Source organism: Acipenser ruthenus, chromosome 15 (genome assembly GCF_902713425.1).
Source record: "Acipenser ruthenus chromosome 15, fAciRut3.2 maternal haplotype, whole genome shotgun sequence".
Lineage (NCBI taxonomy): Eukaryota > Metazoa > Chordata > Actinopteri > Acipenseriformes > Acipenseridae > Acipenser > Acipenser ruthenus.
This window is the reverse complement of record NC_081203.1, coordinates 2,652,355-2,676,195: the sequence shown is the minus strand read 5'-3', so window position 1 is coordinate 2,676,195 and position 23,841 is coordinate 2,652,355. Positions and strand designations below refer to the sequence as shown.

The 23,841-nt window shown below is 44.9% G+C and overlaps 1 protein-coding gene across 3 annotated transcripts in view; it reads right to left on the bottom strand.

Annotated features, from left to right (window-relative positions):
- Positions 1 to 23,519, bottom strand: part of LOC117422064 (centriolin-like) — a 29,881-nt gene extending 6,362 nt beyond the window's left edge. For 2 of the 3 annotated variants that reach the window (XM_058986802.1, XM_058986803.1), the window contains exons 1-34: positions 23,236 to 23,519; positions 22,212 to 22,492; positions 21,648 to 21,778; positions 21,386 to 21,516; positions 21,119 to 21,260; positions 20,539 to 20,725; positions 20,068 to 20,261; positions 18,165 to 18,284; positions 17,643 to 17,832; positions 17,242 to 17,351; positions 16,937 to 17,131; positions 12,575 to 12,728; positions 11,895 to 12,115; positions 11,474 to 11,650; positions 10,257 to 10,391; positions 9,719 to 9,864; positions 9,103 to 9,304; positions 8,535 to 8,714; positions 8,168 to 8,347; positions 6,977 to 7,093; positions 6,667 to 6,811; positions 6,372 to 6,514; positions 5,676 to 5,871; positions 5,017 to 5,327; positions 4,707 to 4,918; positions 4,218 to 4,410; positions 3,814 to 3,944; positions 3,325 to 3,465; positions 2,918 to 3,044; positions 2,398 to 2,562; positions 1,836 to 1,995; positions 1,374 to 1,489; positions 671 to 888; positions 137 to 294 (exon numbers count right to left, since the gene is read on the bottom strand). In XM_058986802.1, coding sequence (XP_058842785.1) covers positions 137 to 294; positions 671 to 888; positions 1,374 to 1,489; positions 1,836 to 1,995; positions 2,398 to 2,562; positions 2,918 to 3,044; positions 3,325 to 3,465; positions 3,814 to 3,944; positions 4,218 to 4,410; positions 4,707 to 4,918; positions 5,017 to 5,327; positions 5,676 to 5,871; positions 6,372 to 6,514; positions 6,667 to 6,811; positions 6,977 to 7,093; positions 8,168 to 8,347; positions 8,535 to 8,714; positions 9,103 to 9,304; positions 9,719 to 9,864; positions 10,257 to 10,391; positions 11,474 to 11,650; positions 11,895 to 12,115; positions 12,575 to 12,728; positions 16,937 to 17,131; positions 17,242 to 17,351; positions 17,643 to 17,832; positions 18,165 to 18,284; positions 20,068 to 20,261; positions 20,539 to 20,725; positions 21,119 to 21,260; positions 21,386 to 21,516; positions 21,648 to 21,778; positions 22,212 to 22,446 — 5,563 coding nt within the window. In that variant the 5' untranslated portion in view covers positions 22,447 to 22,492; positions 23,236 to 23,519. Of the gene's footprint in view, positions 1 to 136; positions 295 to 670; positions 889 to 1,373; positions 1,490 to 1,835; positions 1,996 to 2,397; positions 2,563 to 2,917; positions 3,045 to 3,324; positions 3,466 to 3,813; positions 3,945 to 4,217; positions 4,411 to 4,706; positions 4,919 to 5,016; positions 5,328 to 5,675; positions 5,872 to 6,371; positions 6,515 to 6,666; positions 6,812 to 6,976; positions 7,094 to 8,167; positions 8,348 to 8,534; positions 8,715 to 9,102; positions 9,305 to 9,718; positions 9,865 to 10,256; positions 10,392 to 11,473; positions 11,651 to 11,894; positions 12,116 to 12,574; positions 12,729 to 16,936; positions 17,132 to 17,241; positions 17,352 to 17,642; positions 17,833 to 18,164; positions 18,285 to 18,835; positions 18,854 to 20,067; positions 20,262 to 20,538; positions 20,726 to 21,118; positions 21,261 to 21,385; positions 21,517 to 21,647; positions 21,779 to 22,211; positions 22,493 to 23,235 lie in introns of those variants that run through there. The other variant, XM_058986804.1, reaches the window with a different exon arrangement.
- Between the last annotated feature and the right edge of the window lie 322 nt (positions 23,520 to 23,841).

Below are 23,841 nucleotides of genomic sequence, written 5' to 3'. Positions count from 1 at the left end.
ACTAAACCCTACAGTACATCCTAGAAAAAGTATCCAGGTGGCGAAGGTCATTCTGGGATAATGAAGTTTGTTTGGTGAAGGAATATTTTGAGATTGAAATGACACCGCTCTCTCTTCCCTGCATGTCATGCTGTACCTTGCAGCTGCTGCTGGATGGCTGTGGTTTCCCGGCTCAGCTCCTGTCTCAGGCTCTTTCCCTGGTTCACCTCCTGTCTCACCTGGGACGCCTCAGACCCCAGACCCTCCAGTTTAGACAGAGCCGCCCTGCAGCTTTCCTCAGTGGCCGTCAGAGCTCTGAAAACAAACAACCCCTGTGTAAAAATGAGCCTGCATGTGGTACGAGCACAGTGAGGAGGAGGCTTCTTACAAGCTTCCAACTGAATAAGACAGGTGCATGTCAGGCTTAAACAACAGTGTTCAGAACTCATGAAAAACTGAATACAGCGTTGCAGTTTTACTAGGAAACATCCAATAGGCACAGCGGGCTGTTGATTTTTTCACTGCAATTTATTTAATTAAATTGTTTCAAATCCACACATTTCGGTTGAATTTCCAGTGCTCTTATCCCTGCTCATAACCCACCCAAACAGGGTACGAGAAAGCTATCCAGTAGCATGAGACACAGGGTGGGCTGTACCAATCAGCTTCAAGTTACCCCCGATGGTCTCACCTCTGGGACTGGGCGAGCTTGGCTGCCGTGCTGTGGCACTTCTCCTCCAGCTGGCTCTTGTCTTTGCTCAGCGAGTCAATGCTGTCCTGCAGGCTGTGAGCTTCCTGCCTCAGCCCCTCCAGCTCCTGCCTCTCCTTCTCCAGCAGCTGCCTGTGCCTCTCCCCCTCGGCCCTCTGCCGCTGGGCTGCCTGCTGCAGGGCTTGCAGCTCCACCTTCTCCTGCAGATCACAGAACACAACGGGCTCTACGTTAATGATCTCAACAGCGGAGGATCTGAACACTGCTGCTCTTTACATTAACTCTATATTAATCTTTACATTAACTCTATAAGACCCACCTCTTAACAGCATTACTACATACAGTAATAAAAAGATCTATACATATAAAACACCCATTAGTGCTTAATTTGGAAACACTAGAAGAAACTCAATGACAAAATCAAGACATTGAATAGAACTAGTCAAAACATTTGTCACTGAATGTATTCAGTTTCTTTTAGTATTTCAACACACAATACAAATACAGTAAAATGAGGTCCAGGTTTTAAGGTGCCGCTATTACGGTCCGCTATCGTTCAGATCGTTAAAACAGATCCCCTTGTACGGTTTGCTGCAATGTTCAAATGCAAGTGATCTGCAATCCCAGTTTGATGTTTCCTGAACCCTTTGACCCCAGCTGTGGGTATACCAAGGGAGAGCCTCACTTGCAGCAGTGCCACTTGCGTTTTCTCCAGCTCGTTCATCTTCTGGTCATGCTGAATCTTGACACCCTGTAGCTCATTGTCCTCCAGCTGTAGCATCTCCAACACGTGCTTTAGCTCTGTGAGCGTGGAACGAGGAAGAGTAGTAGTTACAACAGCAACAGGAACTGCACTCACTCCCGGAACACTGAGAGGACCAGCATGGAAAAACAGCTGCGTTAACGCAGGACTAAAAACGTACTGGCTCCCCAGTGTCACAAGCTTTCACCTTGTATTCAAAACGCAGTGTATTTCTAAATGCACTAAAGCCGCCTCTACAAGTTATTATTGCACTTTGATACCAGCTTGCATGGAGCTTCAAACAGCAGCTTGTTACGGGACAGCACCAATGCCACTAGCTTGATGAAGCACTTGTTCCCAGTGCAGTGCATTCAGATGTTTTGGACGGGAGACCCCCTCACTCACCTGCTTTGTGTTTGTTGACCTGAGAGAGAGCACTCTGCAGGCTCTCCTCCTCTCTCAGCACCTCCTGCTTGAGCAGGGAGAGCTGAGACCTTCTCTCGCTCAGCTGAGCGCTCAGCTCTCCTTTCTGTGCACTCAGGGCTTCCAGCTCCACGGTCAGCTCCTTGAACAGAAACACAAGACGCTTCTGTGACTTCCAAATGACTGCAGTTTTAATCTAAAAGATCCGACATTCGTTGCCCCTGTTCTAACACGATCAGAAGGATCCCGAAAACAAAAAAGGTCCTAACAGAAGAGGGTGCAGCTATTCCGATTTTTGCTTTGTTCCAACCAGGCCCTTCATTACTGAACCTATAAGGACTTGGTTGGAGCAAGGTTCTGGACTGGAACAGCCACAGTCCAGTGAACTGTCCCCTCACCCAAGCCTTGATTCAACATGCAGAAACATCCAGCTTGTCCTCCGAAGGTCTGTTCCCTTGCTAGAACACGGGAGTCAGCGTGCGGAGTGTCGCTGTGTTCTGTGGTAGCTGAGCTGTGAAGCCAGCATCCCAGCTTCTCCCTTCACCTTGATCTGCCGCTGCTTCTCCAGCACCTCCCCCTCCCCCTCTCGCAGCACCCCTGCCAGACTGGCTCTCCTGTGCTCCACACTCTCCTGCAGGAGGCGCTCTTCCTCCTTCTTCTTGCCCAGCCTCCGGTCCAGCAGCATCACCTCCTCCTGCTGCAAGTGCACCTGCAATGGTGGGAAACGCAGGGAGGTGGTCCATGACTTCAATGACTTCAAAAGCAATCCCAGGTACAACCACAGGACACCAAGTCAATTGGACAAGTGCCTTTATGAGTGAATGAATTAGCACACTGCAGAAGGCACTAGCTGAGTACACTGAAGGGGGCACAGAGCTGAAAGGTTTGTCTGCTTGACTTGGTTTCTTATATCGTTTTATCTTGGAAACATAGGGGGCAAAGGGGAGTAAAGAATCCAGAATGATAAAACCCAAATACAGACTTAACCGTGTTTGAAGTAGGGAAGTGCTAGGAGATGCAGCAATGGGAATTCGAGTTCCCCTGCAGAAGCTCGCCTGGTTTACCTCGTTGTTGAGCTTTTCCAGCTCACTCCTTCTGCTGGAGAGAAGTCTCTCTGCCTCCCTCAGCGTCTCCAGATGTTTCTCCTCCTTGCTCTCAGCCAGCTGCAGTTCTGCATGCAGTTTCTCCAGGCTAGACAGAGAAAAACAACAGCTTTCATTACTTATTGCAGCTCAATCTGGCACTGATTCTGCCTTCATTTTTGATCTTCATTCAAAACCCCTGTAAGACCAGTGGTGCACTGATGCAGAAAGTAGAAACTGGAGAGGACATCACTTTATTTATACTCTGAGAATGTAATTTGTTTCACATGTGAAGATCCTCGGGTTATTAAGTCAAATACGCGGTTTCTTTTTTTTTTTCTTTTGTTTATTTTGCATTTGAAGATCAGAGCCTGCAAACAGGTGCCCACCTCTCAGTGATGTCGTGTATTTTGTGATTGAGAGCCTGGAAGTCGGAGTCTCTGGATGACACCACTGCGTTGATCTCCTGAAGGATGCCCTGCTGCTCACCCTTGTGCTGCTCCAGCTCCTGAAGATCAGCCTGTACAATCCTACAGGAAACACTAAGTTGCTTATGTGTATACAAACACACACACACACACACACACACACACACACACTGAAAACCTCATTATATTTATGCATACTGGCGTTAATGGGAAAATGGGAGTCACGACCATGGTATGAAGTGCTTCCTTATACAGGGGAAGCATTGTACCTTCACAATAACATATTCAATATTGTTGCTTCCTACCAAACTTCTCAGTGTAACATGACCCGCTTGCAAAACAAGCGGGCGTGTTCCGAGGACATCTTTGTAGAAATGTCTTCTACGGATGTTGAGACGCCTACACTCAAGTGATGTCACCACAGCATGCTTTCCAGGACCGCCCCAATACCTCAGCTGCTGGCTGGCCTTCACCAGCTCGGTGGCGGTTTCCTGGGCACGGTTCTCCAGTTCCTCTGCGTCCTTCTCTGTATTTGCCAGGTGCCGCTTCGCATCGCTGTACTGCTGGATAGTGTCTTTAGTCTGAAACATGGAAGGAGCCCAGTTTACGAAACGTTGGACAGGAGTAGTATTGAAAATCCTACTGCTCCAAATCACAAAGACTGCAAAAGATCATGACTTTGAAGAACACAAATATAAATACAGAGAAAGATTACACTCAAGTGTGCCGGCATCCTTTTGCATTCCTGGTGTATTTTATTTGACTTTTGCAACAATAGCATTTTGATAAATAGATGCTCGGTGTGTTTCGTGCAAAGCCGTGCTGGCTGCTGGGCTGGCACAGTCCTTGCTTACCCTCGCTTGGGTGCTCTTCAGTTCGCTCTCGGCCTCCATGAGGAGCCGGTCTGCCTCCCTGAGCTCAGCCCTCCGTTTCAGCAGAGTCTTCTCAACGCACTCGATTTCATCCACAATATCACCGTGCTGCCTCAGAGACGTCTCCATCTCCAGCTCGGTGACCAGAGAGCCGAGGGTGCCGTCGAGCAGGTCCCTGAGGAATACAAATACACATATCAACACACACACACACACACACACACACACACACACACACACACACACTGCTGTAGCCGTTTTATGAGTGATGCACATTTTAGAAATGAAATATTACAGTTGGAGATAATAGTTGGAAATAAAATGTAGTTTATCATCAATTACCATTTGTTGAACCAGAAACGATTAATTAAATCAAACCTTTCTGAAGGTAGGCTTGGTTTTCACATTACAGACCGGCGGGCTGCTTGAAATCCACCAGCTCAGCACATTTTCCTCAGGTCTGTCTCTTACTTGTGCTTGTGGCGCCTGGGGCCGGCCCTGCGCAGCACCTCTGCCTCGCGCTCCAGCGTGTCTCGCTCCCGTTGCAGGGTCTGGATCTCGCAGTGCAGCCGCTCCACCTCCAGCAGCTGCTGGCGCTGAGCCGAGCCCCCCTGCCTCTCCTCCTCCCGTCGCTGCCTCCGCAGCTCAGCCACCAAGCTCTCCAGCCTCGAGATCTCGTTCTCCTGCAGCAGCAAGTTCAAGACAGGTGCAAAAGCACGTTTAATTATTGAATTTGATTTTTAGAAAAAACTGTACAAAAAGTTACATCAAAATGGTTTACCAGCTCGTGGTGATCAGGCACGTTGCAGTGCAGGACTCCAGCTGGGATGAGGGGGACTGAGAAGTTGGCAGGAGGGGGTCCGTACACCAGCTGGGCCCCCGTTGGAGGGGGCCCATAGATCACAGTCCCGGGGCTCACCGCAGTGACACTGCCTAGGGGAGGAGGTCCGTAGATCACAGTGCCCTGAGGCAGGGGTGCCCCATCCGGGAGCACAGTGTATATCACAGAGCCGGGAGGGGGGATGAAAGGACGCCCAGATACACTACTGACACTACCGTCGCTCTCGCCTCCACTGTCAACATCGCCACCTGCTGTAACATACCAGACACGATGCTCACGTTACAACAGGGCTTCCAGACAGTTTTACTGGCTTTCTCATTTACAAGGTAAAGCCATGGTGAGATGCATCCTACGTGATGTGCTTCTACAATTTAAGCCTGACTAGGTACCTGTAAATTCAGCTTGAAAAGGGTTTGACACTTTGACTATTAGACTGACTACCAAGGTAACTTGAGTGGACATGCCCTTCCACTAATGGTTTTTTAAAACAGGTCTGACAAATTTCAACCTTGGCAAGATATCTCAAGACCGATTTTGCCATTTGCAAAATGCAGCGTGAACAATATACGCACTGAAATTACGCCAGCAATCATAGTTACCTCTGCGACTATGTGTTCTCCAAGGCCCGTTCCTGACTGGGGAGTAAATCCAATAGCCTCCAGTAGCAGGTGCTGCAGGCTCCTCTCGTTCTCTTTTTCTTTCACGCCTCGACTGGCTATGCCCCCTGCTGGGAGAGGCTGGGTACTGCGAGCCAAGCCCAGAGTCTCTGGTTCCCTGTGATCCAGTACTCGGGGCCTAATGCAAGCAAGGACAAAACGAAACGAATGAAATTTGTCCATTCATGTTAATAATGCTGCGCCAGTATTTTCATGTTTAGAAAGAGACACTTTGGAATTGAAGCCCTATTGTACACAGCTTTGTTTTTGCATTTGATGCATAATAAGTAAGTTTAACAGCTGTAAATATCACCCAAAAGACCACTTCAAAGTGGCACTTCTATACAGCTAGTCATGAACATAGTTTTGGCTGCACTTTTTTTTTTGGGGGGGGGGGGGGGGGGGGGGTCTTTAAAGAATTACAACGTCTGCAAGAAGAAAAAAAAAAAAAGAGACTTCCCTGTTCAAACCCAACATCCCTAAAAGAATCCAAGAGGTTTAAAACAAACAAAATAAACTTTGGACGTTCAGGCACAGCTCTTGCTTTTTTTAAATTGATATGCAACGATATGCAGCAATGCATAGGGAACACGAGCAAACAGAAGAAAAAAGATGGTTCACAACTACACTGTTTCTTACATTGGGTGGCGATGACACATAGTACCAGTGTCCTCTCCTCCCGACAGGGTCAGTGAGGCTGGAGACATATTCGTTCTGCTGGGCCAGGGAATCCCTCAGTGCCCTGATCTCGTCCACCAGCTTCTCCATCTCACCAGCGTTATCTAAAACCACAACAGGGCAAAGTCAGGACTTTAAGGGTGACTCTCTCACTTTGCGTTAAAGCGATTCCAACCAGTGCAAAGAAAAACAGGTTATCATCAAATACTGCATTTCTATTTTTTTTGCAACAGAGCAAAAGAGCACCCTCCCTCACCCTCCTTGGCTTGATTGAGCAGCCTTCGAAGGCGCTTGGTCTCTGCCCGCTGTCTGCCCAGTGTCCGGCCCTGCCTGTCCAGCTCCTGCTGCTGTGAATTGGCTGTCAGGGTCCCTGCCTCTGTGCGATCCACCTCCTCCAGCATCTGCAGAGAAAAACAAAAAAAACCAGAGGGTGCGTTCAGAAACTGAGCGGCTCAGAGCCAGAATTCTCCCGCTCACCTCGGATCACCGATGAAATCTGCTCTGCAGCGCTCCGAGATGCTCAGGGGGAGCAGAACTGAGCATGTTGTTAAGTGGGCTCTTTTTACCTGCTTCTCTTTGTCTTTAAGCAGCTTCTGGAGCAGATCGATCTCAGCTTCTGCCCTGCCGAGGTCTCGGGCTGCCCGGCCTGCCTGTGCGCGGAACCCCTCCAGCTCATTCAGTTCCTGAGGCAGGAGAACAGAGTCACACATTCATAGAGTTACAAGAGCACCTACAGGCTGTAAGTTATAGATATTATACACATGCAAAAAAAATACTGCTATAGCCTGCGCGAAACTGTTGGAATACACTCGAACAGTTTCTCACATTCGGTGGCGATGGGACACTGTACCAGTATCCTCTCCTCCTTAACCCTTTGCGGTCCATTTACTAAATGCGCGTCAGGCACGCCAGGTCTAATTTATTTTCACACACGCAGTTAATTTTAGACGCGCTGTTTAAAAGTATTTTTTTTCACAGTCAAACAGGTTTAAAAGGCCCTGCATAACAACAAAGCACTCACTAGGGATCTTCAGCCCCGCCCCACCCTTTCGTTCGCTATAGCTTTCACCTATGTAAGAAATAAATAATAATAATAATAATAATAATAGTCGTGCATACCGATCGATCATCTCCTGATCACTCGTTTTATCACTAAACTCCTCAATAATGCGATCCAAGTCATTATTTTATTACTATAACATCTCAAAAAAGCTCTGCAAATGTCCGTGTTCTCTGTGCGCTGACTCACTATCAGCCAGCTTGTTTACTATGACCGTCCCGTTATCTGATACCAGGGCCATGTATGACTATTCATGAGATACGCCTTTTTTTATTTTTTCGACTTGTCTCGGCTCCTGTCGTTCCCACTCAGCCATTGAATGGTTTTCTCAGCTTTTTCCAGAGAAAAAACGACTAAAACCCGTTTTTTGCGTTTCTATAATGATGTCGGACAGGGTCCGACAATGGACCTGATAGGAATAATTGCAATGTCGGACCAGGTCCGACAATGGACAGCAAAGGGTTAAACATGAAATTATTACGATACATGTCATGTTTCTTTTAGTTAGCTGGGTCTCATATTGGAGTGTTACTTGATGAATAATGGAAAAAGAATTGGAGAAAAGGAAGAAGGAATAAAAAAATTTAAGATAAAAAAAAAAGTGTAAGAAGAAATTACAAAAAAAGAAACAAACAAACAAACAAACAAACAAACAAATAAATAAATAAATAAATAAATAAATAAATAAACAGCCCACCTCTGCCCTCTCCTGGTTGAGTTTGCAGACGGTCCCGTGAAGAGATCTGAGCTGCTCCTTGGCCTCACAGAGCTGCCTGGCTGCCATCTTGTCAGCAGCTGCCATGGCTCCCTTCAGATCACGAAGTTCCTTGTCGAGCCCCTGCAGCTGCATCTGGGTCCTCGAGTCCTCCAGATTTATCTACACAGAGAGAATTCTTTTTTCCCCTCACAGTTTTATGCAGTCTAAAAAAGCAGTAACATTTTTACCGCTTGCTCGCTCGCTCCCGCTGTCATTATAACCATGGTGTACTTGCACTCTACTACACTTTCATTTGCTTTTACCTTGCTGTTTTAAACAAAGAGACCCCGGCTATCGCTGCCGTTACCTTGCGGTCCCGCTCCTCCAGCTCAGCCAGGAGTTTGTGCCTCTCGTCCTCGGCCTCCTGCAGCTGATGGTCAGTCAGTGCCTGCACGTCCTCCATGCTCTGCAGCTTCCCCTGCACACGCCGCAGCTCCTTCTCCACCTGCCTCACCCGAGCCACACTCTCACGCTTCTCCGAGTCCATCTGGAAATGAGAAACAAAAAAGATTTGCATGGATCAGGGACACGATTTTTCTTTTTTTTTTTTTTTTTAGCAAGGATCTTATTCTTTTTAGTGTCTTCGATTCAAATGTTCTGCCCGTCCGACTCCACATATACCTTTTGGATTCGATTTGGTTATAATCCGAGACACCGTTGATTTTATTGAAAGAAACAGGACCAAGGGGAGACCATGCAGTTTGTTGCTCTTGTCACCATAGGAAGATCCCAGCCCGACAGTCCCAGATAGCGAGAAAGCTAAAAAACACAGGCTCATTTCGCTTGTGATCCAAGCCACGTTTGAATCCTACAGGAATCAAAGTCGAACACACTTGGACAGAGATCAGACAATTACACAAGGCAACTGTTCTTACCCTGGCTGCTTCATCGCAGACTGCCTTGTAATCGTCCTGGGCCTTCCGCATCTTCTCTCTGAGCTCAGCCATCTCGTGAGTCAGCTTGTCCTGCCGCTGCACAGCCTCCTCCTTCTCCCTCTCCATGCGGGACAGGATCTGCCTCATCTCCTGCTGCAGCTCCGCCAGGCTCCGTCCCACACTGTCCTCTGCGTTATAGGGCCTGCAGGAACAGAGGGGCTGGCTGTTACAAGGGCTGCATCACTATTCAGTCTCGGGTAAGCGCTAGCAGTGGGAAACATGCAAGCAAGCCAAGCAGGCCAACACTGTTGAGTCACCAAACACTGCCCTGTAACAATCTGTAACTGACTCCTCTGATCTCGTTGGCGTTGCAGCAGGACCGAGCCATGTTAACCTGAGCGTCCGAAAGCTGAATTTGGGGAAAGTCAGAACACTGGTACGAGATGTTTACTCGAGAGTTTTTACAGTGCTTCCTTTCAGAGTCATCCTGGCAAACTTACAGTTTACAGAAGTAGTATCTCGAGCCATCTACCACAGCCACATTTTCCATGGGTAAAACCTTAGCATTTAAACTGCCATCCATCAGCATCCGCCTCTACTGAGCTCTGGGTCTTGCCTGATTTCACCGACCCCTGACTTCAGTTTTCTCCGGAGCTCCCCGACGCGGGAGGTCACCTCTTCGGGCTGGAGCATCGTCTCCCTTGCCTGGTCCAGCTGGTTCTGAAGGTTTTGGAGCTTCTCCTTCAATGAGTGATTCTCCCCCTGAGTGCGAGACAGGAATGCAAAACCTTTCAGAATGTGTAAACTGTCAGAACCAGTGCACAAGCAAAATTGTACATAGAACTTAACCCCCCAGTTTAATATTAACAAACACTATGTTCTAGATTACTAATAACCTGCTCACACTTGACATTTTGAATTCCCCACACTGGTGTTCAGATCCCCCTGGTTTAGGATACAGTATAGCTCACACCTGCTCAGTCTTTCTCCTCCTTAAAACTGAATGCCTGCACTCATGTGATCAGTTCCCCCTTCACCTCCTTATAATTTCATTAGCACTTAACAGCATCTTCAACCAAAGCCTCTGACTGTGTGAGCACCCAGCTCCTAACACCCTCTCCCTCTCCCATGTCCCTCTAACCCTTGTCCATCACCTGCAGCCTCTCGAGCTGTGACAGCATCTCCTTGTTCTCCTGCTCCCTCTCTGAAGCCAGCTGTGCCTGAGCCATCGCGTTCTCCAGAGCTTGTCTCTCTTTCTCCAGCTCCGACTTCAGGGCAGATTGCTCCATCTGAATTGAAACATTGACGGATTTCATTTTGCACTTGGCTTTCCGACTAAAAACATCACAGATCCTAAATGATTTCAGCCGGCCGCTGATCAATGATTGTTAGGGAAGTGGCCCGGAGGGAAATTCTGATAACCTACGAAGGTTACTGTACCATAAAGAATATCAAAATCCTTGCCATCTTCCTGAAATTCACTTCCCACAGTAAACTTCAAGACAGAGGTAGCTTTATTTTCTATTACAATGGCCATCTCATAACTACAGTCCCGTTCTGATTATGTTATTTTGCTGGTGTCCTCTGTGTGCTGGGAAAAAAAATCACTGAGCATTTTATCCAGTACAAAGTTAATTAGTTTTATACATGTCATTTGACTTTATGTAAAGTTAAAAGTTCCTGTTAGATTACATGCGTTTACAACAGACTGGTGCAAAATTTAGCCAGAGCAAATGGTTTAGGACTCTGGTTCAATGCATTTCTCTTTAGTGCACAAAAAACTGTAATTTGACTCTATCCTGGCAAACAGAGAGCTCTTTGTAAGTCATTCTGCTTACCTGCTGTCTTTCAGTGCCCCATTTCAGGGTTTGAATTCAATAGTATCAACTAGGCAAATGTAACAGTTGTACGATAAATCTTTTATAACACAGAAATGAGAGATGGAGAGAGGAGAGGGTTCAAATTAAACCAAAACTAAAATACAGTTGCTATTGTTGTTTTTGAACCACATCAAAACGTTTGCTAGCTGGTCCTGTATAAATCAATGATAACATGGAGTATTGGCTGATCTATACCATTTTTTCTGCTGTTCCAATGCAAAGCATGGTGTAAATGTTACAAAACTATTGTACAAAAAATGTTATTTTTAAATGAAGCACTGCTACAAATATTTCCTTATAGATGTGTACTACAGGGATTGAAATAAAACTCTCGCAAGGTTTACTCGCTCTCAGAGGCAAACCAGAGGAATCTCCGGCTCGCAGTCACCCTGGAAAGCCTCACAAATGATCATGCAACGGGAGTCCTATTTCCATTCCTGTGGTGCAAACTTGAGCAAAAGCCCCACAGCCCTCTGGTCCTCCCGCCTCACCTGGCTGAGACGCCGCAGCCTGCCCAGCTCCTCTTTGAGCTGGTTAGCCTCTGTGTCCCTGTCCTGCAGCTGAGCCTCCAGCTCTGCCTCGTAGGCACTCAGATCCCCCTGGGCCTGCCTCAGCGTCTCATTCTCCCTCCGCAGCTCCTGCATGGAGCGCTGCAGCTCAGACAGCTCCTGCGGCACAGAAACAACACGCTCAGCTCACAACATGCATATATATCTGAGAATACACTTCTACATACAAACCGCACAACACTCTGTGCATAAGGACTATATATATTTGTTCTATTTGCCTTGTTTGTTTGTTTGTTTAGTTTAAAAGGATTGTGTACAATAAAGAAAAACAACTTTACAGCAGGTCCCCAGGGTCTCTCTTCCCTGCTGGTGTGATCCCTTTGCGGGCGACGCTGCCCCTCACCTGTGTCACATTCTCTGCGTCCATGGCAACAATCTCCAGCTGGTTCCTCTCTTCCTCCAGCTCAGCCAGCTTGTGGTGCAGCGCCTCCCGCTCCCTCTGCAGCTCCATGCACTGCTCCTGGGCATGCCGGGCCTGGCCCTTCACACTGTTCAGGTACTCCTGCAGCCCAGAGATGATGCCTTCCAGGTCCTGCTTCAGAGCCTCGTTCGCTGCGATCTGACCTGTGCACAAACACAACCTCACATACCGCGTGCCCTGGACCACCGTCCTTCATCACTGCACGCAACACTGAGCTACTCGAACCCTGTGCAGTACCTACTCTCTACGCACCCAGAAAGACTACAGAAGTTCACAATGCGGGTGAAATGCAATAACTCTGCTCTCGTAAGACAAAAAATGAAATTTGACATTACTGTTAAGTTACTTTTTTCATTCGTCGTACATATGCAAACTGAGAAGACGAAAAAAAAAAACAGAAGAGCTGTTACTGTGTTCTGTCCCCTCCCATCTGCAGCTGTTGCTGGCTGCACTACAGCCTGGCGCCATAAAAGATTTAGAGATGTAAAAAAAAAAGTGGTGTTTTTTTTTTTTTTAATTTATCGCTACCAGTCGTCACTGATTTATCAGGAAGGCGGCTCTCAGGCGGCCTGTACTTGCAGGGAGGGCTGGGGCTGCCTTACCCTCAGTGAGCTGCTGCTCCAGGTCCTTGATCTCCTCCGTTTCCATGGCGATTCTGGACAGCATCTCATCCAGCCGGTTCTCCAGGTCCCGGTACTGGTTACTCATCATGTCCAGTTGCTGGCTTTTACTAGCCACCTGAGCCTTCACGTGAGCCTGGGAGACAAGGGGCTCATTCTCAGGGTTACCCTCAGGAGCACACACACTCACACAGTTTAGGAGCACATTATTAGGCCCTCACTAAATGTGGGGTTTGCTGTGACTCCAGGGGCTAGTTTCACAAAGCAGTTGTAGGTAGCAGCCTGCCAAATCCAATTCACTTCCATTTTTAAAAAAAAGTATTAAGAAAATAACACATTTATCTTTTAATCAGATAGACGATTTCTGCTAAACTTGTTCTGTCTTAACATATTGTTCTTTTGAAACAGGTGAAAATAAGATAGCTTACTAGCCACTGCTAAGTGCTGACAGTGCTTTGTGAAACTGGCCCCCAGGTTTCTAACGCTGGGTAGGTAGAGGATTTTCTGCTCAACACAAGTTTTTTTGGTATTAAGTTTTCTGGTATAAAGTATTTGGTTTCAGGTTTATGCATGGTTTAATTTTTTGGTTATAAAAATAAGAAAAAAATTAAAAGCATATTAAAAAAAATCTGGGAAGAAGCTAAATTAATGGGTGAGGTGTTTTACAGCAAACCAATGCATTTATTATTATTATGGCACAACATTAAATGATTATTATTATTTTATTTTTTTTCCCAAAAGGTATAAAAACATACGGTAACAGAGTCAAGGACCTGACTGGTCCTTTACCATGAGATGTTTGCATCTTATATAAAAATACAGCATTTCAACAGAACAGCATCTAAATAAACACCTTTCAACATCTTCATACATGGAGTCCGCTGAATATAAAATCTAAAAATCGGTGATAAAGCTGGGCATTTGTTCTTTTAAATCAATAAATTAAAAGTGTCAGTGTAAACTGAAGGGTAGCAAGACTGTAAGCACCCCTCTACACGATATGGCAGTAGATCTTGTAATTGGTATTAATTAACACATCAAAATAACTCCCTGATCTGGCAAGCCTGTACATGCCAAACTCCCCAAGCTGTACGATCACGGGAGAAACTGCAGTCGTATAACCTTAGCAACACGCCCGGGCTGCACAGTACAGGTGATAAATGAACAAACAGAACATCTACCATTTACACACAATGCATGTGTACACACATGAATACATACAGCATTCACTTATCAGCTAGTTCCTCTGCTCTAGCTCCAAAGAGAGCCTAGCCAGCTTGAATGCTTATCTGATGCAACAATGGGTGACCAACAGCGACTGAACCGAGGCAGCGCTGCTGAGACAGTGAAGACAGAATCTAGCATTATCACAGAGTCAAGCTCGCAGGGATGCTAGCTCTTAATGTGGCAGGAGTCCAGCTCCCGATCATGTGTGTAGAGACAGGCTGGGGCGTTGTTTTGGGCTTACATAGTTTCTTTATCACCCTCCACTCAGCCGACTGCTGATCTAGAGCAGACACAGACAGACACAGCCTGAAAAACTCTTAAACACGACAGTAGATTGCATCGATATTAAATTACACTGGCACTGCAAACACTGTCATTAAAATACACTTAACATTGCAAAATACTGACAAACACAAACTTATCGTGAGTTACCTTAGATATAAAATAAATAAAGAAGTGAAATAGAACATTGAATCTTGTTCCTAAAGAAACAAATGCACCATTACACTGTTAAAGTATCGTTTACACATACTAAATAAAATGTATTTCGGACCCTTTTGTCATTGAACTGAATATCATCAGCTTTCGTTCTGTGAACTATTACAGAAGTTACACTATTACAGTATTACAGAAGACAGCACCTACTTGCACACTTGCAGATTTGGTCCTGCAAGGCAGGGCTGCATAGTTTCCTCAGTTTCCTTTCTGCCTTCCAGCTTCCTCTTTCAAAGCACTTTGCATTTGATCTGCAGTGTGCAGTTTCTCAGCACCTCAGTAAAGTTCTCCTAACTCAAGCCCACATGCTTCTCTTTCTGCTCATTTCAGCACAGCCACTGCCCAGCATTTCTTTTGCTTTAAATCACAACACAGGAAGTGCTCCCCCAGCCAATCAGAGGCACTGCTCTTAACTGAAACAATAACCTCTGGAAAGGCTGGGCCTCTTGAGCAAACCCTGGCTTGTCTGAATCATGCCGTCAGATTCCTTAAGGGGGGGCATGCCTAAGTTCTTAAAGGAGCCACACCCTATTTTTTTAATGGCTTTCGAGCTGTTTTTTCAAACCATATCTTGTCTTAGAAAAAAAAAAAATCAAAAAAGCTGCTGTAGCATTATTATTATTATTTATTTCTTAGCAGACGCCCTTATCCAGGGCGACTTACAATTGTTACAAGATATCACATTATTTTTACATACAATTACCCATTTATACAGTTGGGTTTTCACTGGAGCAATCTAGGTAAAGTATGTTGCTCAAGGGTACAGCAGCAGTGTCCCCTACCAGGGATTGAACCCACAACCCTCTGGTCAAGAGTCCAGAGCCCTAACCACTACTCCACACTGTCTGCTGGTTAGATAACAGGGTAATGCAAATGCTGCAAACTAGCTCTACCTCCGCTACGCTCCCCTGCCTCCAGAGCCCGCTCCTTCTCCACCCTTGCTCAGCAGTGGTGGAATGACCTTCCTACAGATGTCAGGACTGCCCAGTCCCTGACCACATTCCAGCGCCTCCTTAAGACTCACCTCTTCAAACAGCACCTGTAGAACTCCTCTGTTTGTATCCTGGGACACTATCACCCTTCATGTAAATGTGCTTTATTTTGCTCTTATCTGCCCCCTATTTTACTGCATTTAATCCTGTACTTCAGAATACTGTAATCTGCCAAGTGTTTAACCTGTAGTACTTTGTATTTAATCACATCCTGATGTAACTATCACTATTTAATCATATCCTGATGTAACTATCACTATTATCTGCTGTATTATTGAATTGTGGTTTGTCACACTTGTACTTTGCTTGAACAAAAGTTATTGTATTTCTTGCTCTTATTGTATTACTTGTATTGTAACACTTGAAATGTATTTGCTTACGATTGTAAGTCGCCCTGGATAAGGGCGTCTGCTAAGAAATAAATAATAATAATAATAATAATAATAATAATAATAATAATAATAATACATTCATCATGCCTGTCAACTTTTGAAAATACAAAAACGGGAGTGGGGGGGGTCCTAAACCCTGCTATGTACAGACAGGATATTGCAGTAATCACACACCAGCCATGAATTTTGTAGACATTAATGGTTTGCTGACATAAGGGGGGTTTTAACAGTAGAATACGGGAGAAAATCTGTCCCGGGAGATGTCCGGGAGAAGGGTCCAAAATACCGGAGACTCCCGGTGAATACAGGTCTGCATTCATTCTGGCATAGTGTTATTTATAAAGCCATTGCTTTAGTGGGTTGGTATTATTATTCTTCTACCATTAACAATAATCGTGGAATACATACAATCCCAATTCCTATTTCCTTACTTTTTGCAAACTCCACTTGTCTTATAACTTGGGTATTGCTATAAAACACTGACAGTGAATTTTACCAGTCCTCCAACACACTTTCTGTATTTTAACACAGGAAATAACATGATGGAAATGTTGCAAGAGTTTAAGAAAAAGCAGACCAAGGTACTGTTCTCTGCAAAACCATCTTATCAAAGCATTCACTGAGTGGGCTATTATAAGCAGGTTATCTGAAGAGGGTAAGTCATTCTGAAAAGACACAAGGCCAGTCTGCATTCTTAATGTGTGATATCAGTCCTGCTCCCCCTAAAGCAGTTCACGTGCTGGGAAGGTCTGCAGTCCAGTCTGATTTCGTTTTTCTTTAACGCTACATATTCCTTGATTCTGCACTGTGATATCCACTGTTTAAAAAAAGTCTAGATAGAGAAAAGTCTAGATAGATTGACAATACAATTAGGGACACTGCCATCAACACCACTGTATTCCATTTGTTAAACATCACAAATGCAACACCCCTGCTGGTAGGATTGTTAAGGTAGCTATAAATGGAAGACCTTTGAGTCAAATTTATCAATCAGCATTATGCAGTACAATGCACTGTCAACATGGCTCAACTGTTTGCAAATTACCCAAACCAGGAAACAAAACTGCCTGTTTAACTGTTTTGTCAATCCAATGGCTTGTTCCCCAAAGAACAAACTGGAAACTTTGGAACGTGTACCGTACATTCTAGAGACTAGCCCAGCTCCACAGGTTCCTGGATCTACCTTGACCTTGGCCACACCCTGCTCCAGCTCACTGATCCCATGCAAGAGCACTCACATGTCTGGGGTTGTTGGGGTCCATGGAGTCCAGCGCCCTCTGCAACTCATCCAGTTCCCCCTGCTTCCTGCTCATCTCTGCCCTCTGCCGCTCCATCTGCCGCTCCAGCTCCTGGGCCTCCTGCCTCAGCTGGTTCAGCAGCTGGATCTTCCTGCGCAGCTGCTGTCGGAGCTGCTCCTTCTCCGCCTCCGAGATCTAGGCACAAGGAAAAACGCAAGCGAAACAGGGTTTCGAGACAGGCTGGTACACGCTTAATAAAACCGCTCTGTGTAGATGAAATGCAATGACACTGGGCCCCGTCTTACCCGTTTTTGGGACACCGCCTCTTCCAGCTGCTTCAGCTCGGACGTTGCTCTGAGGATCTGCTGCTCTGCGTTGCCGATCTCTCTCTGGAGCTGCTTCAAACGCTCTTCAGCTGTCGAAACGCGCGTTATTACTTACAACAAAAATATACAGATAACCAAACAATCTCCTATGGATGGATGCTATACTAAAATCTAGGCTTGAAATGATCACACGTGCACCGTTATTACATAACAGGGTGAAAATACCAAAAAAAAAAAAAAACACACACACACAACTGACCATGAACAAAAGGTTGATAAGTTAACTAGTCATTATGCTATACAGGAAGTTTTTTTTTTCCCCTTTACGAGCTACTACAATAGTATTTTCCACCCAAGCTGAGCTTCTGAGTTTCCGTTACCGGATTGCTGTACAAGCAGGGTTTCCTGAAGCACGGAGTTGTCCTCCCCTGCCGGGTCCATCTCCACACGTCCGCCTCTCGCCTGCTGCTTGCCCTCGGGAAGGAAGCTCTCCACAGCGTACGCGTTCCTCTTGTACCTCGCCTTCCCAATGTAGGGGCTCTCACCTGGGGAGTTCTCCAACTCCAAGTCCTGCAACAAGGCAAGGTGTAAAACAGCTTGATAAAAAAAACATGTGGCGATACACACTGTACCCCAATCTACTGTGAAGCATATTGGGGTAGGATCTATTCTGATCTAAATACTGCCACTGTTCAAATAATGACTAGAGGCCATGGTTATTAAAACACTCAACAGTGCATGTAAAGAGACTAATTTAGTTAATTTGTAAATATATGAATGAATCATAATTTAAATCAATGAATGACAGCAGTTTTTAGATCGACTGCTGTTTTGATCACTTGAATAGTCCTCATTATGTGATAACATTAGAATAAGCAGAGAGTACGATGCTTGCACGTTACCTCATTTGGGTAAAAAGCCAGTGGCTCGAACTTTGCATCAATTTTATAAAAAGCCAGCTCTTGCTCCAGTTCGTACTGCTTTTGGCAGGCTCGGGTCAGCTCAGCGGTCTTCTGTTTCAGCTGTTGGTTAAGATAACAATACAAGAAAAATCAGACAATTCAGCATGCTTGCAGCACTGAAAACAAAAACAACAAATTCAAAAACGATCTGAACTCCTCGGCACACTGATAACAGAATACAGTGCCTTTACATCACAAGGATTTATCGTTTTTAGTAAATGTAGTTTTTAGCACACATAGCAAAAAAACAAAAAATCACTAACAACATTTGGACACCAGGTGGGGTTATGCATGTCAAAAATCAAGCCAAAACACCTTCAAGGGAAAATAATTTTAACAAAACATGTAAATTGAGAAGTCCTGCAGACAACAACTGTTGTGGCAGGAAAATACTTCAATACCCATCCCTGCTGTAACCCCAAAACTACTGATGGTTACCCTCCACCCCCCCATCCACCCCCATCATCATCACTGCAACCAAAATTAAGAAACTCTCATCCCATCGGAGTTTGGATTCAAGCTCATTTACTGTACTAGGATATTCAAACACACAGGCACAGCAACATGCTTCCACACTGAAAGATCTTCCACACAGTACATCGTGCTCCTACCATGAAACAAACCTCTCTTTAACAGTTCCATCCTAAAAGGACATCAAATTATTAAACACAAAATTACAACTCCGGCTAAAATTAGACAACAGACGAGACAAGTTCAGCGAGTTGGGACTAGATGGAAATCGGAGTACCTGACAGACAGCATGTAGCACGCATCCAGGCAATGAATGCAAAAACTGGAGACGAGAGGCAAAAGAAAAAGGGATAAAGAAAAGATGAAGAAGAAGAAGAAGGAAAATTAACTATAGCAAAAACCTCAAACCAAGTCATGCAGGGGTGTATTAACATGCGGTCTCAAAGTCTAAGGTATCAAAACAACCAGGTTGAAGACTATAACACAAGCACACGATACAGCATCATGTGCTATAACTCAGCCTTACCAAACTGAAAAAGAGAGAAGATCCTTCTACAGGTAACTGACATTTTATCAGCTGCTAAATTACATACATTACAAACCCTTTTTCGATTTTACAGTAAAATACTGCATATGGCTCTTTCAAACACAAACCCTGTATCCACATTACTCTGAACACTGGCTCACAAACTGTCATGCGGGTTGGGGGTACAGCCTGTTACAGAAACTAATAGATAAAGCTGAAAATGCATTGCAATCAGAAACATATAGGCTACTACCTGTATTGAGAAACAAAGGGTTTGGCGGGCAGGGAGCAACACATAACCAAGATACCAGCTAAAAGGAGGGAGAGATCGGGAGAGATCGGGGAGGGACAGGAGAGGGAGGCAGGGGGAGAGAAAAGCAAACACAGGCTGTCAGCACAACAGAAATCAGAAGCGCTTTGTCAGCGTGCGTAGGCAATACAAAACCGCAAAAAAAAAACCCAAAAAAAAGCCACTTCAATGCAAAACCCACAGCATGCAAAATAATGCTAAATACCAGTACAATTTTCCAGAACATTTCAAATCGACAGCCCAAGACATTCCTGTGGTGTACTTCAAATTGAATCTTAAAAACTGAGAATAATTTGGTTACAACAACATGACATTTCATTTATCTTTGTATAAAAAAATAAAATGTAAAAAAAAACAAAAAAACAAACGGGTACAGTGGTTGATTCCCCACTTAACCACAAATGCGTGTTTACAGCAGGAACATGCATGCCAGATGAACTTTGCACAGTATTATAAGTGCAGCCTAGCACTCATGAGTTACTTTACAAGCCAGGGTTTCTGTAACAGTGCAGTGTAATAAGAAGTGGCGCCCCCACCAGCTGGTTCTTGGTGTCCAGCTCTCTCCCCAGCTCCTGGTGGCTGTGTTTCTGCTCCTGAGTCTCCTGCTGCAGGGACTTGTTGAGTTCCTCTTGCTGGCCTAGCTCCTCTAGGGCCATGGCCTGCTCTTCCTTCAGGTCCTCAATCTCCCGGACCCTCTTCTCCAGCTCCTGCTCCAGCCGCTCCACCACCTCTGCAAACAGAAATAAATCCATCCATCCATTAACCACGCTGCTCTCCCTCCAAAACTGCATGCACAGCAAAGGGGAGATCTCTGCCTGCTTTTTTGTAACCAGATCATAAGTACAGTTAATGTGACACCAGCTTATGAAAATAGCAAGTGGAGTCCTGTATGGGAGATTAAGGTTCAGGTTTGATATATTATTCAATGTCAGGACGGAGGTCCTCATGAGCACAGCCCATAGGGCAGATGAAGAAATGCTCCGATTAAGGCTGGTCTTGAGCCTCACCCAAATGGAAGCGCTCGTGCGCCTGCTGCCTCTCCTGGTCTGTGATCGGCTGCCCGTCCAGGCGCTCCAACGAACGGAGGTGGAAGACGACGAAGGCTCTGTAATGAGGTAGGTTGGCTATGGGGTTCTCAGCCACAGCCAGCGTGGTGAGATCCTTCAGCGGCTTCAGCCTGGCGATATCCTGGAGCTGGGGCAACAAACACATACAAACGAATGGTTGATCTTCAGGGCTCATCTCTCATTTGTATTGTATTTAAATGGAATTAACTAGGATAGGGCATCTCAAGTTAAAGGTACCAAGATGGTTTGACTCTTTGTTCAGTTTGCACACAAAAAAAAACAAAAAAACAACATCATTTAACATTGAAAACTAGGACTGTAACTAACAAAAGACAACAGTCGTGCAAACTTTGCGTTAGACCAAAAGCTTAGTAAATCTAGTCCCTTCAAAAAGAATCAACACCCAAGGATGAAATTATATATATATATATATACACACACACACACACACACATTTCTCTGTTAAGCCTAACATGCAGTGTTATTGCACACACATAGACTCTCAGGGCTCCTTACTTACTGAAGATATTCTGTTCTGTTTGAGGTTTAAGTTACGTATTGCTCGCAGCTTCTTCCCAACCCATGCTGGCACGTGTTCGATGTCGTTTCCTGCTAGATTCAGGTAGGTAAGGCTTGACATGTGCTCCAGACCTTCAATTTTACTGAAATGCAGGGAAAACAGTCACTGCATGTACTGCAGCACAGTGGGCCCCTTGAATTATTACTATTATTTATTTTATTGATTTATTTTTTTGAAACGCAAGTTCCATTGGCTCCAGTTCGGTACCTGATTTTGTTGTGGGCCAGGTGCAGCTCCTGCAGCCTGTGCTGTTTATCCAGTTTCTCAATCTTCTCAATCAGGTTGTTACTCAGGTGCAGGACCTGCAGCCTCTCGCACTTTTCAAAGTTTTCAATAAACTAAAAAAGAAACGGAATGCGTTTTTATTTTTTTAAATTTAGATAGGAAAATCTAAAGAAAAGGAACAAACTATTATTCTGTCATGTAAAAAAAAAAAAAGAAAATATCTACCGGCAGTACAGCGGCTTACCTTGAACTTCTTCCCCCCACCTTTGGCTAGAGAAAGATTTACAGACTGCACCAAGGCTAAGTTGTCCTGCTTGGTTAGTTTCTTAATCAGATCCTCCGTGATGTACCGGACACCAGGACTCGGGCCTGCTCCTGTAACAAAACAAAACAAAACAAAACAAAAACAGAGTCACGTATGTGTTATAGAACTACAACATGCTATTAACATATTTGATATTTAAAGGCTTTCGTGAAGTCATGTTTCTTTTTATAAACGTTTTCTCAACGCATATATTGTAATAATTTGAAGGCTTTTGTAAAAAGCGTGCATATTTTTTTTGCTCTTGCGTTTTAATAACAAAGTGTTTTCAATGCGTTCATTCCTGTCTGATGCTCCATAAGAGAAATGGTTGCAGCTTTAGAAATGATTGAGTCCCTTATTCCAAACATGGGTAGATCCAAGTCACCATTACCATGCACAGCATCAAGCACAAGCAAAAAAAAAAAATCCATTGCTTTCTGATGACCCGACAAAGCAACCCGTTAGTTCAGCTGCAGGGGGTCTTACCTGTCTTAATAACATTACCTTTACTCCTCTGCAGCTCGGCGACTCCTCCATCCTCACTGTCCTCCGTCACGTCCAGCGGCTGGCTGCTGCTCTGCCCCAGGACCCTGGGGAAGGTGCCTGGGGTTTGGGGGCGGCTGGAAGGGGAGGGGGACCTGGTCCTGGGGTCAGACAGAGGGGACCCCGGACTCAGATTACGAGGCCTGGTGAACATACCCCTGCCCGGTGTGGTTTTGTGCTGCACTGCCTTTTTCATACTGCCCGCAGCAACTTCTTCAGTGAAGCATTTGGTAAAATGAATGCTGCATGACAAAATAAGTAAAACGGTTAAAACGACTTCACATCGAGGTTCTTGTTTTTCCTCTGGCTGTGCCATAGATATGGAGCAAACTGAATAGTCAAAAATAAATAAAAAAGACAGTAAAATGTTATGGGTAGCTAGCTAACAGAACTAACCACAGACAAGATGCAAACGACTCTATCTAAGAAGTAAAAGAAACGGACAACCGTTGTAACGTTCCCAGCAATTATATACTCCCGGATCCCAGAAGCTTGATGGAGCACCTTATTTACAATATCTCTATCACATCAAGACGGATCTCTGTCCTTGTCTGCGGTTACTGTAAATGCAATCTGGACTGCGGTGATTCGTTACCCTTTCCCTCGTGTTTATCAAAAGAACATCTAAACATACTAATATACTGTACTAATAATAATATCGCTCAACCAAAAACACCATTCAAGTTCAACTGTCAAATTAACTCGTGTATTTATCCCATAGGATTAAACAGAACAATAATATTAATAATACCCTAAACGTGAAACCGATATCTACCGTATAAACATACACGTGGTTAAAAATGCTTTTATATCCTAGTTAACACGTTTAATGAATTACTAATGAATTACTAGTAAACCAATGGTTACAGTAACACTATCAAATCAGAGAGTGAAACATTAATTCATTCCATTAAAATCATGCTATGCGGTAAATCAAATCGCACGATAATTAACGATTAACACATGAAGGCTGTACAGTACTTACAGAAGATTTGAAAAGAATTAAAAGCCGCCAGAGGCGTCCACCTGCAAAGGAATTTGGTTATGTTCGTTACCATAGCAACCCCCCTCTCCTTTGACCGACAACCAGTCAATATTAACTAACTGAAGGCAATTAAGACTAAACCACAACACGGAGACTCTTCAGCTGTGCGAAATCGTCCGTTGCAGCGGTTTCTAAATTCTCTACAAACTGTTTTTCGTAACAATTTTGAATTGCCGCTATAAAAAAAGGAAGTTCACACAACCGCAACAGAAAGCGCAGCCATCTTTTTTCACTTCAAAGCGCGTCCCCGCGACTTACCCCCTCCCCCGACGTGCGCGCGTCTCCGCGACGTACCCCTACCCCGCTCCCCCGACGTGCGCGCGTCTCAACGGAACTTCGCGCCCACAGAGTGCAGGTTTGGCGCTTGAAGATGCTGCAGCTACTGCTGGTTGCGAGGAGTTGGGATATATCAGCAATATAAACAAGACCAGTAAAAAAGATTACAAAAAAATCCTGAGCTAAGTTTTATAAAAGTGTGTTTACCTTAGTAAAAGTATGTGAAAGCATGTTAAAACATAAGTAAGCTTATTTAAAAAAAAACAAAAA